Here is a 17,835-nt window from a genome sequence, read left to right as displayed (position 1 = left end):
TCTTATCTATAACTTGTATGATTACAATTTTTTTTGCTGTGCCTCCTTCCTTCTTTACTCATGTTGCCTCATCCACCTGAGATTCCTGGGCCGTGCCCAAGGAAGACACACTTTCCTTCTCTTTCCAAAGATCTCGACCTGACCAACGCTTTAGCAACAAGGACAAGGCAAATAAGACTTTTTCCTCCCTAATATAACACACTTTCTGAGGAACATAACCTCATATAAAACTACTCTGTAGACAAATAAAAGAAGCCTCACAGCTTAGAATTCACTCTGTAAGTCATTCCATATAACCATACCGAAACAGTGCATACCTACATGTACATGTAAATATTTTGTTGGGATAGTATACGTTCAAGAAAATAACTAACTAAATAAAATTAATGTGTTATTTTCAGTGAGAGTAGTTAAAAAAATTAAATTTCACAAAAGCATGTTACAGAGTCTTCATGGGCATTTTTAGCCGTTTATTTGACTTTGCATAGATAGACTGGACTACTCAGTTGGAAAATTCCATTCAACATCTTGTTTTTCCACTTTCAAACCCAGAAGAAAAAGAAGGAAGCACAGGTTGGGTTATGTTGGGGATTTAAAAATGGGGTTTTTTGGTGAAGAAAACCTCCCTCTGAATATTGATCCTCTGTGGAAGTTAACTGCACAAACCTAAAGAAAACAGAAAATTGCTATAAGAAAGTCCTGTGCCTGTTACAATTATTTATAATCAAGCTTAACTATCGCTTTCATAGAGTCACTGGGGTACAAGTAAAATACTTTACCTGTTCATCAGAAAGATATTTGCCTAAAACCAAAAATAAGTGACTTTAAAGTGTTTGTGATCTTACTATGATCTTACGTGATGTGTGTTGACAACAGTAAAACTGTTATCTCTTACTTGTTCTAGCATTTCATTTAGACCACTTTGAGCACCAGTTTTGTAGTGTCCAAATTATTACAACCATTACTGAAACTCAGAATTTAATTTTAAATGCTACAGTGAACCAGAATCTAAAGACAAGAATCTAAAGACTAGGTCTCAAAGAATACTTATTCTGACAGTTACCTTCAGGGTGTAAAACTGCCATGCAACACAAGTCTTGAATTCTTGAGAAAGATGTGTGATTTCTACATACATTTACAATGTGATGCAATGCATATATACAGAAATGGTAGGCTGATTATTGTTAACTTCCAGCTTGGAAAGAAAAGTTTTGGATGTGTGCTGGGGTCTTGCCCACCATGCTTTCCTGATAACATTTCATCCTGAATAGAGATGATATGTGTTGCTCTGAATAACACTACCTTGCATAGCTATAGTTAAAGTGATCTATTCCAATCAAATTTAAAAAAAAAATGAAGAGAATCTTTCTATGGCTTTTAATATGAAGCTTATAGTCCTGTGCAGGGGGTGGGATGTGACAGGAAAAAATTTATTATGCAACATCAGTGAACAGCAACGGTTTTAACTCATTGCAACATCCTGAAATCGTGGACTTACATTGAGGGAGAAGCTGAAAAGGATGATAACATTTTAATTCTTTCAAATAGTGCAAGTAAGGGGGAAAAAAATACGAATGTACATTTATGTTGTTCCTATCAGGGTATATGTTTGGTGAAAGCACACCAATACTTCATCCAAATGTCTATACTATAGATAAGCAAACAGATCAGGTATAATCAGCTTATTTTATGTAATTGCAGTCTTGGCAGATGAGAAGAGAATCCCAACAAATACGTTGTGCCACTTTTCTTGAGCGCATTGTGAGAATGAATGGAAAAATTTAAAGAAGGTGAATATTTTCTTTGACATCCAGTTCTTGTTAAAATCCTTTAAAATTCCTTCTCTTATCTCTACATACTACTGTTAGCAAAATAGCACAAGAGGAATCTACGGCAGTGTTTCCAAGCAGTGGATTAGGTTTTGAACCAAACTCAACTGTTTATGATAATATTTGGAATCACAAGTCCAACAAAGCTGAATAAGTTTGAGAAATGCTACTCACCAAAACTCAGTAATCTTTTCTACAGCATACTAATACAGCACAACAGAAACATTAACAGATGCAGGTTTTTTATTATGTTCTATATAAAAGTGACTGTACAAAACCATTTTTGCTAACTATTTCATGCAGAGGCCATATAGACATTAGAAAATAAAAAGTGGCAACAAAAGTAAAATCCTGGAACCGTCAAAGACAGTGAGATTGCAATGTGGTCAGTACTGCAGACGATAGGAAAAATCCAAAAAGTTTATATCTCTTTTTTTTTTAAGTATTTGAACCCTTAGCTCTGTGAGGAAGGCTATGCAAGTGTACACATGTTAATACCACTCCCTGGCATCTAAAAAAACCCCAAATATACTCACTACCTGAGTGAAATGATCCTAACTTTGTTTTTCTTTCAAAAGAGAGGGAAAACACATCAACAGGCATACCTAGAGGCATAGACTGGAACCAGTTTACATCTGTATTTGCAATGAGTCCTGTACTTCATTTATTTGCGAAACATTCATTGCTTTATTTTGTGTTCTAACCGTAATGATTTCATTTTAAAGTAAATAGTACTCTGCTTTCTAAAAGTTCCTTAAGCACTAAGTCATTCTTTGGACACTGAAAGGAAAAATAAAGATCCTTTGAAAACACTATACTAATATCAAGCCTACAAATGAATTTTAAAGGAACTGCTCTTCTAAAATCTTTCCATGAAGGGTGCATAATTTCCTACTCAAGAAAGGATTGGCCATGGCTATGCTGGCCTGGAAAGGTCAAAGGAGAGGAGAAGGGACAAGGAAGTAGAAGACTGGTCTGTAATTAACCCCAAAATCATTAAAAATGCCATAAAATACATTTTTTTAAAGCTGCAAGATCATATTACAGACCAAATGTGTGTGCAATGAAGGTCATTGGTACTGCTCTCCAAATTTCATTCCTTTCTGAAAATACACTGTTATTTACTGCATTAATATGATGTTTTTCACCCACAGTCAGCACATACTATGTGGCTTCATCTGCACAAATACCCCCATTTAATGTAGTTCATTACTCTTTGCACTTACAAATCTTCACTGTACAATGTTCTATGAGCTATGTTCAGAAAAACCAAGGCTGCACTTTTTAGAAGATCCATTTTCTAGTAAATGTCATTAATTTTTTATTAAAATAAAATTGAGTAGTACTGTACACTCAGAAGTGTTTAGATGCAAAACAGAGCATGCAAGCACACATACTAAATTAGATATCATTATAACTTTTCATTAACCTAATTCACAATTCATACATTTAATAAAGAATCTGAATGGATTTTATTTTTATATACTACCATATAAACACCAAGTAAATTAAAAGAACAACTAAAAATTGTTCTTGATGATGTTTTGGATTACAAACTATTGTTTTTCTCAAATTTCATAGCGATGTAAAGATAAATCATTATTTCATCTTGAATAATAATAACCCGCTTTAATCTAAATTGCTAATAAAACAAGAAAGCAATGTAAAAAGGCTGTTCTGGAGGATATGCTGACTTTGTAACAGGTAGAGGTGTTCGCGTGTCAAATCAATTTCAGTCAAAGTGTGAAATTAATGACCGCTTATGAGCTGAATGGATAAATCACACAGCTGGTGAAAGGACTTGGAAAGAATAAAGTACTGAAGAACTTTGAAGGAACTCTAGTGAAATAAATCAATTCCTTACAGAGGATCTTACAAACAGATATCTGTGTGTCTGAATAAAAATCTTCAGCTGTTGCATACTATTTTTCATAGATTTTACTTCAGTAACAACTACCAGTATGAATTGTGTTTTTAATAGTATTTGGGATTGAAATTTAATTGTCCATTTGAAATCATGCGACATTAGGAATTATTTCCATTTGACACTTGGTAATCAACAGTGACGTTTAAGAAATGCAATAAATGCTATAATGAAGGCACAAATGATGCAGAAACTGTTTAATGAACCAAACCTGACTACATCTTTTATCTTTTCTTGGTGAAACTATTCAAAAAAGTTTATCAATAGACTCACCAAAATCCTAAAAGCTCCAGTTGATTTTAATGAGATGATAACAGGAATCTAGTTTAACTTAAAAAGATGGAAAAATGTATATGAACAAGAAATTCTAGATTTTTTTTTAATCTCAACAACAGCTAAAATGAATCTACTATATAAAAATATCATGAAGTGTGTTGTATTAAATTCCAATACAGCATTTATAAGACACCAGTTTTGCATAATGAGCTTACACAATCTACTGGGAATTAGCAGCAGTGGAGGAGGTCTAGAGTGACCTGGACAATAATCAGGCCTCCAAGGATCTGAATGACATCCAGTGCAGGTGAAGGTTTGTATGGAGCACACTGACAATAAAGGACTGGGCAGACATCGAGTCACCAACTGTGTATAGACTGGCCTGCCAGCTCCAGCAATTCAAAGACAATCTCTATTCCCCCTTCCCCTTGAACCTATGAGTTTGCATCTCAGCTATGGAAAGACTGTCCCACCAGGTCTGGCCACTCTAAGGAAATGTGGAGAATCTCTCTCCCTCCTTGCCCCTACTGGGCTTAATCCACAACACACACAAATATCCATAACTAGGAAAAGAAAGACAATTTCATGATGAAGTTACACAAATTAATAATTTCAAAAACTTAGGAAACTAAACAACAAGGTATTAATTAATCTGGGTATTGACATAATACCACACATGTAGACTTAACATTGAATAAACAATATATAAAACCACATTGCATATTTTCACTGAGAAATACCAAAAGAAACATGAAGGCTTTAAAAAAAGACAGCACAGAGCTGTTCTTGGAGATGTGTAAAGAAAGAAGAATTGGTGCATAGTTCTCACTGTGGCCTTGCTATGTGAGTGTTTTCCTCCAAGGCTGTTCTTAGGCCAGCCACTCTGCCTAGAGCTCTACCACTAAATAAAGCAGGGACAAGGGTGAGTTTAAGCACTGGATCTCCAACCACTCATACGGTGTAAGCTTTAGCATGCTTCCTGGTGATGCCTACCAGCACTCTCTGAGACACCACCTGGTCATGATTCAGGGGACAGCAAGCACCAAGGACCATTCCCAATATGGATGGACAAGACTGAATCAAGTTTTTATCCCTCTGTTCAACAAAGTCCTCCAGCACCACTCCACAGGCTGGTGGAGGATGGTTAGTGGTGCTAACATCTTCAGACATAACTCACCACATCCCAAAGTGTTCAGTATATACTCTCAGGTTTTTGCCAAGAAAACAAAATCATGGCCTGCAATGCAGCATGCACATCATTAACACACTGAAATAACATCCTCTTGCCATGCCTCAAGATACATACATACAAACACACGCACACACAATTTGTGGGTAAACAATGCCCCTCCTCAGGGCCATGTTATGTGGATGTATCCGCAGGGCAAGAACACAGCCTCTGGCCACACTTTATTTCATAATACAAATGCAGTATCAAGGTAGTTTCTAGGTTGCAGCAAACTCCACATTGTCTCTTCTCAGTCTTTATGGGAAAAGTTCCCTTTTCCCATAAGGAGTCTCAACTCCTGCTGTACTATAAGGTTCCTTCCAGCTCTGTGCGTTCCAGCTCTCTCTGAGCTGGTCCTAGACTGCATTATAGAAATTTGTCATAGGAAGGGATGCTCAGTGAAAGTGTTTTCTCCTCATTCCTACAAACTATTTTTTTTTTTCTTTTTAGAGAATACTATTTACTAACATACAGCAAACAGTTAACAAACAAGGTATCATTACAGTTTCCTAGATTTTTTCTCAGAAAATTATGAAAGTCATAGCCAGTTTTTAAAGTTATTTCTTCTTTGTTTTTTTGTCAGATGGCTACCCTACAACCCACCTTTTTTCTTTATCTGATATTGCCATGTTTGATTGCATTGTATCATTTTATTACACAGAATAGATTTCTAATGATAAAAATATACGTTCTGTTTGTCAGCTGTGAAATTGGCTGTATTATTGTGTTGTGGATTCGTAAAAAGATTTACTAAATTAGATGATATAGAGGGTATTTTTGTCATCAAATAGAAAGTGGAAAAATACAAACCAAAAATGTTATGTTGTTAATAGATAAAGAACTGACTTACATTAGAGATATAAAAATAGTTAAAGATCAAAATATGCATTATAACTCATGCCAGAACATATCTGTATTCAAATACAAGTATGAATGATACTAATTATCAGATTAATTGCTAAGACAATACAATAAAAAGGGAATCTGTTTTATAACTGTTTCTGTTAGTCCTCTCAAAACACTACTGTGATTTTAGGTATTGATCTGTTTATAAATAATCAACACAATAAAATCACAAATAATTCTACATAACATTGAACGGAAAAATATTTTTTTAAGTGATGTCTTACCAATGATATTGGATTTTTAATTTTCTATGAAAACTATTTATCAAACTTAAAGAATGTTAAAACCAAACTTTAAATTTGGAGACAAAAAGTTTTTATAGGAGTTGGGAATATTTTTGTGAAAAATTGAAGCAAAAATCTTTTATCTCTGAATAAAATTTTGACAGAGGACTTCAAGTCTGTAAGCAGATGGTGACTATGCATAGATTTATATATGCAAATATGTATGTTCATGTATATATATGCATATACGTGAATATCTGTATTTATATTTATTAAATAATGAAACTACTAGACATTGTTAAACTATCCATTTTGTCATTATTTGCTGATAATTAACTGAAAATGTATCATTTCTTGCAGGAGAACTGTTTTATCAGGTGCAATAACCAAATAAGTTACCTTAATTACGGCCTCACATTGTGATGCTCACAAGTTGACAGGAAGTATATTGCTGGAGATGCATACATTTTTTAAATATTATAATTATTCCTTATTTATGAAGGGCTTATTTAGTGTGTTCCATGTGCGTTATTTTAAAATTTGGCAAAATTTCAATGAAATGTGGCATTTAGGAAGAATCAACTAAAGTCATGAGCTCTAGGCTTGTAAGTCAAGTTACTCTAAAGGACATGTAGAAGTACTCATTCAGGTGTACCATTGTCCTCTGATTACTGCAGTTTAATCCTCCTCAGAGGATTTTTATTCATCTTCTTTCAAAGAAGATTAGGTTGCAGTTATGAAGGGTCACAACGTCAATGAAGAAAAGCCTTTACATAGGGATTTAAGGTAGATTACTCAGTTAAATCTGTAGTTTAAATTTATTGTACTTTGTTAATTTTAACCTTTCTGAGCATCTCCCTGCAGACACAACTTAACAGACATTTTCAACAATAAGGCAAAAAAATAAAGGGAACTTCTGGCTTTGATCAAAAGAACACCAGTTTTTATAGCTGGGTGTACCTTAATAACAAGAATATATTCTTTATATATTATAACAATAAATACAATTTAAGCTAAATTATTTTAAAGTTTTATGCAAAACATACAGAATTCTATTTGTAGTATTCAATGTATTCTATTACACATACAAGAAAACCACAATATGAAAAATTTTGGGTAAATTTTGAGGTGAGAGAATATGTAAATCCTTTGAAGTTATATTAATACATGAAATGTACTTCATATATCTATAAATGCATATACATCTATTTTTAAAATTTTAAAAATGGCTGCCATAAAGACTTAACTAGAAAAAAAAAATTTGTGTGCAGTGTCTTTTTATGGCCAAACATTTTCTTCACCTTGTCATGAGAATGGAGGTTTAATATTTTTTTATTTACCAAATTACCCTGTGTTGTTTCATAAAAAGGACTAGTAGTATGCTGACACTATGCATATATATACATATACACAGAAAATACTGTGACAGTCAAAGTCTGACTCTTAGCACAAGATTATCTTCAATCATTCTTATCCTAAATACAAAGTGTTTTATTCATTTTTTTGATTTTTAGTGGCTTAGAAAAAATATATTTTTCCTACACTTCTAGATAAATACTTGGTTCAAAAAAAAAATGACAATCATATTGCATTTTGCCTTACTGAAGCAAATTAAATATTTAGCAAGATTTTTAAAACAATGCTTGCTTTAGAGTTTTTTGACTTCAGTGATAACATCATTTTTAACAGCTCATTCACGCATTTCTTCAGAAAAGTATACTTAAAGAAAACATCAATGTTAGAATTTGTGGACATTTAATTTGAAAATAGAATTTGTTTACATTTAATTCTCACGTATATCTTACTAGAAATTTATTTAAAAATGTCAGTTTTATTTTTAAAATTTGTTGCTGTCTAGTCTTTAAGAAAATGTTAATAATCTTTTTAAAAAATACAGCCATGGTAAACCTTTAATTAAAGCTTGACTAGAATCTGGAAATAACATTTCTGTTAAAGTCAAATATACTGAATAGTCAATCCGGATGAAAAGTTATATACCATTTTACTTTTCTATAATATAATAAAAACATCTGAGCTGTTTTCTACATGGAATATGTTTAAATATGATGTGAAACTACTTTCCGAAGAAGCTTGACTAGAAGAATAATCTTCACTTGCTGAGCTAAAACATAACAATTCTTTCTTATTCAGAGACAACATGTTATTGATTCAATGTATAACATGTTTATGCAAAGAGGCAAACAAAGGCTTTCAAGTCACGCTAGGTTTTAACTTGTTGAATCAATTACTGAAAAGATATGAATGCACATATGCTTAATCAGTCAGACATAGCTGCAATCTGGAGGAGAAGGGAGAGGGAAGCTTCCCAGCCACAGTCATATCATATAACTAAGAAAGAAGACATGTACTGTATACTGACTGTACCTAACCAAATTTTAAATGTTGAGAGTGTTTAGATTTTTTTGGTTTTTACTTTTTAAATTCTGAACTTTAAATAATGGAGCATATTAATAAAGATAATCCTCAATGAAATCAGAAAATTAAAAATGTACACGGATATCAGGTCTGTAAACCACGCTATTTTTAAAACACATGTTCTTTTTCAGCATATTGAGAATCTGCATTATTAGCACAAAAGAATGCATTACATTAAGGGTTATAGTGAAAGAAGTTAATGCATTGCTTAAATAGCATAACTGAACAACTATATGTTAATCTGTAAACTGAGATGAATAACAGACGCTGTATGTCTGCGGAGCATAATTGAGCATAATGATATCCAGACCTGGTTGAAGACTCTGAACCATGCTCCTATAAAATAAAAATAGGACACTGGAAGTAGAGTTATGCAATTAATATAAAATTTTAAAAAGCATAAAATGCATTTACTTAACAAATTTGTACTCAAACAATCTGGACTTTCTGGGTTCGTTATTTTGTTAATTTAGGAGGGAGAAGAAGAGTTACATGGTGTTACATGCTTACTCCATTTTATACTCTTCACTAAGCTGCTTCTGTTTGCAGTTGTTTAATAAAGGATAGTGGCAGAGATGGAAATTTGATCTTACCTGTTACAGCCTGCTAATATAGAAATATGCAATGCACTCAATCAATTAAAGCATATCACCATGATTCTCCTCAAGTCCATGTGTATTTTCTACATATGAAGTGGGTTCTGTCCGTCACCTCAACCTTTATACAAAACTCAGGCAAAGATACCCTCCACTATTAAAATTTACTTTGAAACTGTTGTGTTAATTATAAGTAACTTAGCATGCCTCTTTTCACTCTATTAGCAACCTACTGAAGATACTATTTATTCCTTGAAAGAAAACTCAAGGATGTTAAAATTTAGAAATGCCTGCTGTAGGCTTACCTGAACAATATACTCTAAGAAGGTCAGATAACAATATAGGAAAGCTTTCTTATCTGAAAATGATTGATAATATGTTGTGCTGGAAATTAAGTGACTGACATTTGGCCATCCACAAAACTAACATGCACTGTATGGTACTACTAATAGATTCATTCTTACAATACTATGGTGAAACTCTCTGACAGTTCACCACAGAACCAAATAGCTTTAACATATGAAAATATTCACATAAAAAAAATAAATATATTTATTGCCTGTCCTCCAAAAGCACACACTTGAATAATTTTCCTGAATTGTGATACATAGGAACAAAATATAAAAAGAAAACTTAAAATACATGAAATAAATGAAAGAAAGAGCCAAGCTTACAGTAAAACATGAAGCTCAAAGTTTTCCTTGAATGACTTATGAGTTGTTTTCTTTCCAAGCATTACACTGTACACAATGATTTCCCTGAATGCACGTCTAATTGTGAGAGTTTTAAAAAAGCCTAATTCCATTAATTTCTTTCAGCACAGGTATTGTCAAATCTCCAAGAAGGAACAAAGCTTTATATCAATATTGGTAGTGCAATGACATTTATAAGTTAGTTGCGTGTTTGTAAAAAACTACACTGATATAAGGTTTACTAAGTACTATAGCTGTATGCAAAAAGACAACTGACATTTATCTGAGCAACTGAAATATGTTTTTGACAGTATTTTTCTACTAGTCCCAGGAGGAAAGAAGTATCTTCTTCTAAACAACAGCATAATGAAGAGCTTAAAACTTTACTGCTCAGTTGAGCATCAATACAAATTAAGGTTGTAAACTTGACATTTTCAGTTGCTTGCAGGGGCTGATATACTTCGTGACATCTCCAAGAATTCTTAATAACTTCAGATTATATAAAATGCTCAGGATTATATCACTGAGTCACCATATTTCTTTCATAACACTCTTATGAACTAAAGGATAAGAAAGTGAAATAACTTTGTTAGTTTATGTAATTATGTAAAGGCAGGAATAAAAATTGAGTTTAAACAGGCTATGAAGTCTTTATATTCGTTTTTGAGAAGTCTGGAAGTCAAAAGATTATACTTTTTTTTTCAGACTGACAGGTTTACAGGCTTGAATGGGAGAAAAATCTCAAGATTAATAAAATTCTAAAACATTCATGCCTAAAAGTTCAAGCTGACTGTGTCATCTGGTTCTATGTCAGTGTGATACCGCTGATGGGAACACAAGCATAGAAGCAGCCTACTGATCAGCTGGCTGCACGATCCACCTTGGATCTTAATAGCCATAAAGCACCTATTTTTGGTTGTGGCACACCAATAACATGAGTGGAATAAGCCAAAACTGAGGCACATTATTCACCTTATCATTCCTCTTCTTTTGGCTGTGAGTCTAGACCCTATCAGGAAGGTGTCCAGGGCCAACTTCTTGACCTGACATCATTGTTTGATATTGTTACAAGGCATAATGTCATATTACCATATTACATTATCCTGACCTGGATATGCATGGCAATGACTATGTCTGTCTCATCCATGTAGCAGGTAAATGTATGCATATTAAGAAATGGCATAAACCAAATCTTTCTCTTCCATCATGATTCAAATCTGACTAAATATTACATCAGATCTCAATTTGCTGGGCAAGTTTGGGGATGAGTGGTCTTCACTTGTGGTCAAAACACAAATGAAATGCAGCCCAAGAGGAAAACTAAATCTAAAAAAAAAAAAAAAAAGTGCATTATTTAATAATCACTTCAATGGAAAATAAAAGGTCCATGCTTTAGCCCATGACCAGCAACAGATTGCAAGAAAAGTTTCCTTGTAAAAATATAGTTTTAGCATGTTATTGGTAGAAATATACTGTGTCTGTTGGTGTCAAGAGATCAACCTGTGACCTGAAAATGGTGGCATGCTATATTAATATTGTTTTCATCCTCAAGATTACACTTAATGCACACTATCTCTATTTAAGTGTATGTGTCATGTTGTTCTTTATACAGTAATACAGTAATATAAAAAAAAAATTCAGTCAAGTTTTAGAGTCATTACATGGCAGGAATGGAATTTAAATTAGAGCTCAAAAAAATTCCTTTCAGTAAATAGTTTACTCTTTTAAAATAAGTACTTTTGGTCAACATAAATCAATTTAATTGGAGTGCTCAGAAGATACCAGTCTCTGTTCTAATGCATATTTAAAACTACTCAGACTGAAGCAACTTCCAACGAGGGAGACTGGCAACAACTTTCAACAAGGTTACCATTCAAGCATGGTTATGCTATTCTTCCAGGAGGTGGCATATGAGGATTTCAGATATGTCCTTTTTATGGAGAAATACACTGAAGTGTTTCATAGCCTTACCAAATACCCAGGTAAAAAAAAATTACATTAGAAACATAACTGGAACTTACAGTCCAGTCTTTTTAATTACTTTACTTTCTGAACACATCTATCGCTGAAATTCTGAAAACTGTCTTAATGACAGCCTAAATCTGTTACTTTTTACTCTGAATAAATTTCTCATTTTTTTGTTCTGTAACAAAACTTGAAAATTTTATTGTTCATACAGGCCTCTCTACTTGAGCAGCTACATACACAAATATTCACTGAGAAGTGTTAGTTTTTTATCATGAAATCTCAGCTGTGAAACACATAGTGTCACTAATTTCTCTATGTCTATGGCAGAAGACAACATCCATTTTAGTGACATTAACTATGCATAACAGCTTATTTTGTTTTCCTTATCTTTACGTAACGAAGATGTGTTGAGTGATGTCTGGTCATGCTGGTTTCAGTAAGGAAAATTGTCATAGATTATAATGGAAAGAGGATTTCAGTATAGATCCTTTTATATACTTAGGTGTGGTATTACAATATATCTCTTTCTTCAAGGACAGAACAATTTAAATTTCTGCCCTTCTCAGAAACTGTAGATGCTTTCAGAGAATACTTTCAGAAATGTATTGAACCATTCTTCTAAGATGTCTGGGGATCTGTAACAGAGAATGAAGGACTTGCAGATACAATCGATAGAATAGCTTTTTAAGAACAGTAACTTTAGGTGCAGATTATTCTGCAGCATTTTAAACTGTTTAAGATGGGTTAATAGCTTTCTGGTTTAGCAGTAATAATATGGTTCTAATATGGTTTAGAAAATTTAACATCAAAATTAAAGTTGCCTGTAGCGTCTTGCATTTTATTTATTAATAATGTATTTACATATAGGTAATGTTTAAATTATTTTTGTCTTTATAATACATGACAACTAGTGATGACATAGAAAAAATATCAAGGCAACTATTGTATTTTCTAACACAGTAGCTGTTTATTAGCTTCGTCAAGTTAACAGGCTAATCTCAACATTAGTTTTAACATCTGTGTTTCCATAGCTCACTTTCCATTGCATAAAGTGATACAGGTATAGTGCTATTACTCTGTATTCAAAACTGTCACTAGTAACCATTTCTTGAGGACCTATATCTGAAATCTTTCTTGTGGATCCAGCTATCAGAGAACTGCACATTTTTCTTCTTCAGATTGCATTGTACAGTCCAAGAAGCCTCACTAATTAGGCAGACTATAGAACTTTTCTTAAAGTAAATATCAACTGTATTCAACATTAAGAAAAGAAATTTGAGTAATAAGAATATAGATAGCATGTTGTTAGTAGCACTACATATTTCTGACATTAAGATATTTCTGAAGTTGAGCCAAAGAAGAGGCATAAGGATATGGAAAGAATTGTTCCTCCCTTAATCCCTTTGGCAAACTGTAAACTGGATTACAGTTACTACTCATATATAAAATCTGTGATGCATATCAGTTCATTTACAGGCGTCATTTCATGCCATTTTTAGGTGGACATACTAATGTAGGATAGGTGAATTGTATCATCAAAATGCTTCTCTATTTCATGATTAAAGTGAGACAAAGCTCAGCTAAAGTAACAATTTTCTATAAACTGCAATCAGCCTATGACACTTCGTAAATATTAATAAAAACATTTATTTTACTGTAATAGATACCAAGTCAAGATTCAGTCAGTCAATTGTAAAGTATTACGCAAGAGGCTGAGTAGTCATGAACAAAATCCTGAACAAAAATCAGCCTTTTTGGTAAAAAACAATTCAAATAAGGATGTCCTTTACTTTGTCCCTCTGGACCACATATAAGCCATCAAAACACACAGTTTGCTTTCTTTTTAGCTAACAGCAATCACAAAAACAGTGTCACATGTCACTATCTGTTAACTTTCTCATCACTAAGTGAGATTCTGGTTTTGGACAGGTTCTTTGACTGTTAAACAAAGGGGAAGCAGAATCACTGACGTATCTTGTGATGGGATAGAGGTTTAAGATTTTACACTTGGCCTAAAGCAGAAGATATATTGAGAGAGCAGATGGATAAAAGTTTTGTCAACAGTAAAAGAAGAGGAGAAAATTCTGATAAAACTAATGAGCATTGAGGTAAAACAGGAAAAAGTTATAATTCACCTTCATATTAAGACATTTACTACACTTCTGAGATTGTAGATTTCACATTTTACAATTCTGGAATTAATTTCCAAAACTACGAAAACACAAAATGACTCACAATTGCTTGTAAAACAAGACTGAAAGCCAGAAGCCAACTGTCAAATGATAACAATATACTTCGTAACGGAGATGCCACTACTACTGCAAAATTCACAGTCTATACTTCAGGTGTTTTCAGAAAGTCCCCAGAAATAAGAGGCTGAACTCCATAAATGAAATAAAATATCTTCAACAAGTTAGACAAATACAGAAATGAAAACAGATGCCTTTAGATTAGAAATATCAGAAAGATAAATGATAGCAGAAAAATAACTCAGCAGATAGATTAAAATTTTTGAACTTTTTCATAGAGGTACAATGAGATAAAGTTCATAATTTTGGATTGAGGAAAAAATGCAAGGTGTCTGATACATAATTTGTGCCAATAATCTCTTTCCACTATTTACTCAGTATTTCTACTTTATGTAATTCACAAATAGATTCTATAAAGAAAATACATTGTCTTAATAAACATGGTCCCTAGAAATTACACAAGTAAAAAAGATGAAACTGTGAAAGAAGAGACTAGAAGGGATGGGATTAACTTAAAGAATATGTCATCGCTTTCAGGAAACACAACATACTCGAGCTGTGTAACTGTATAGGCTGAATGAGTTGCACAGTGTGTTAAGAAGTCTTAATGTCTTAGCCATAGTAATGATATGGGCCTGCATCTACTTTTTTACTCATAGCTCTGTAACTCCTCACTTAAGCAATTGTGATCGTGTTTCAAGAGCCTCTGTGATGGTACTTTTTCCTTGTTGTTCTCATACTGTTATTCTCTTGGCCATGGAACTGCGAATCCCAGTAGTGTTGCTATGGAGGATTCTCATGGGAAACGATTGCCACCATCATGAGAATTACCCCTTCTTTCTCTCCCTCTCCTTACTTCTTGTTTTGTATATTTCAGTTCACATTAAAGAAAACCAAAACAAGGTGCATAAAAAAGTAGATAATAGTAATTTAAATACTCAATAAATATTATCCAACAATATATGCACACAGAAACTTAACAATCTATGAATGTACAACGCTTGATCTAATTAGCAGACTCCAATCAGTAACATGAGTGGGAATAACCATTTGTGAGTTTGAGTGAGTCCCCAAAAAAAGTATATAGTACTACAGAAAAATCATGGTGAAAATATAATCCTAATCACTGTCATCATCACCAGCTTCTTCAGTGGAGATACCACCTATAGAAGGATACTGGTGTGGAGAACCAACACTGGATCTCCTGGGTGACCACTGGGGAGCATTTTCTCTTATTGCTACTTTCATCATTAGAGTCCACACACACCACTTATAAAAACCTGTGCAGACAAGCCTGTCTTAATGTCCTTAGTGAAATAAATGTATAGTTTACTAAACTTGAAGCTAACATCTACATAACTTTTCACTCTTTATTTTGCCTATTTTGGTGTTGAAACAGTAAGGTAACTACAGGTGAAATGAAACACTTAGGGTGCTTCCGTTTATGGAAAATGTTTAGGGAGAACTCCCAGTCTTCTAATTAACCTGCTGTCAGTTACTGAACAGTGAACAGTCTCTCAATGTTTTGCAGCATCTTTTATACAAAAGTAATTTTGACAAAATTACTACAAAATCATTTTCACCATATGTGCCCATAAGAAACTACTGAAAATAGTATTAACTGGTTTTGTCCTTACCCTTAAGGTGAACTAATTAACATGGAAATTAACCAAAAGTGATACCATATGTTAATAAGTAAGAGCTCTTTCTAGCTGCAGGTCTATGCAATCTATTAAAATGGAAAATATCAATATATGCATACATAGTAATAGATATCAGATATTTTTTACTAAAATGAATCAACTTCAGAAATTATCAAACTGAAGCTCACAATTAAGAAAAATTGAAAATGCTTATGCTGCCAAGCTTCTCATCTCTTTGAGACAGAAACAACTCAAATGAGGCTAGGGTAATTTAGATCACTTTTTTTGGGTTAGATTTCCAGAATCTCATACTTCTTTTTAATTTCCACAATTAGATACAATATATCTGTTCTGTTGTTTTTGTTACATACGAATTTTGACTTAGGTGTGTGAAGATTCTTGGTGAGGCACGAAAACAAGTTTTGTAACTACCTCAATAAAGTCTGAGAAAACTGACTAATTTTCAAATAATATCCAATATAAGGTATTACACAGGTTAGCAGAATGTAACATTTAAAATATTTTAAATGTGATAGATGTTTGTAGTTTGTATTGACCTTCAAGCAAAAAGCATTAGAACAATAACTTAATTTTTACTTCAGATTCTTTTTAGTTATTTTGTGAGTATTTGCAAATCCGTACCTCCATTAACCATTAATTAACAACACAGAGAGTATCAAAACTCTAAATTTGTGAAAGGACTAAATGCCTATTTGAAATAAATTTGTGGGATGTAATGAAAGAAGATACAACATGAGTTTAAAACAGTTAATTTAATTCATACCTTGATAAACAGCTTTGAATCCTGGTGAGCCAATGCTGTCATCAGATTGTAAATGAAGCCACATCTGGTTGCTCATGCTCACAATAAGATCAGGAACACTAGATCCAGTGAGTCTGTAAGTAGGATAAATTGCAAAGTCATTTGCAGAGGCATAAATTACTATTACTACTACTACTACTACTACTACTAAAAAACACAGCCTTTTAAACTATTAATACAGTATTTAGGTCTATTTACAATATATTACCCTAGTGCTCTGATCAGCTGTTTTTTTGATAAAATTAACTATTCTATATGGATTAGAACAATGTGAAGTCTTACGAAAAAAAACATTTTGAATGACTGCATTCAGTTTAAAAATTATTGAACACTTTTAATAAAGCTGTACCTACCTAAAGCTTTCATTAAATAATTAAGCTATTTGAGATGTGAGGGACTGTGTGAGTTAAATAGGGGTTTTTGCTGTGCTTTTTGAAAATGAAGGAAGTTGGTTTACATGCCTTTCAGTGCATGTGTCCAGAAGAACTTTCTAGAATCTTATCTACTCCACTCAAATAACTACAATGATCTCTTAAATTTAAGAAGGAACTGCTATTTCTCATACAGTAATGTGTGATAACTATGTATAGAAATGTTTCAATACAACACATATAAGGCAAGCTGGTGAATCCCACCAGAAAGCCTTAGAGCTTCTCTGTAAGATCCTTTGTACAACTATAATTCTGGTATCATAATGAAAAAATGTGTGCCAAAAATGATTTAGAAAAAAAAATCTTTGTAGATTACTTCTTAACGGTGAAAAACGCCTACCATGTAATCAGGTTCCAGTACGGTATCTGAACAACTGTTTAGATCTTGGTGATCTGTCTTTCAAAAGGTAGTGGGAAATGTTGCACATAAAAAGTGGCTGCAGAATATCTCTGTCTAAGCTGGTATCAGATACAAAACCAAAAAACATCACAAGAAGAGGACATCTGCCTTGAACTCCAAGTAGAGCTCCACATATCAGAAGCTACAGGTACTGCAGTAACTGTAGCTGTTGTAAGGAAATAGTAAAGACTTTGTCTCTTTCATTTATGC

The 17,835-nt window shown here is 33.1% G+C and overlaps 1 protein-coding gene across 1 annotated transcript in view; it reads right to left on the bottom strand.

Moving 5' to 3' along the window:
• The window catches only part of CSMD1 (CUB and Sushi multiple domains 1), a 1,320,281-nt gene that overhangs the window by 357,049 nt on the left and 945,397 nt on the right, over window positions 1-17,835 (bottom strand). The window contains 1 exon segment of the mRNA XM_068415956.1: window positions 16,756-16,868. Coding sequence (XP_068272057.1) covers window positions 16,756-16,868 — 113 coding nt within the window.

Source organism: Nyctibius grandis, chromosome 1 (genome assembly GCF_013368605.1).
Source record: "Nyctibius grandis isolate bNycGra1 chromosome 1, bNycGra1.pri, whole genome shotgun sequence".
NCBI lineage: Eukaryota > Metazoa > Chordata > Aves > Nyctibiiformes > Nyctibiidae > Nyctibius > Nyctibius grandis.
This window is presented reverse-complemented; position numbering and strand designations above follow the sequence as displayed.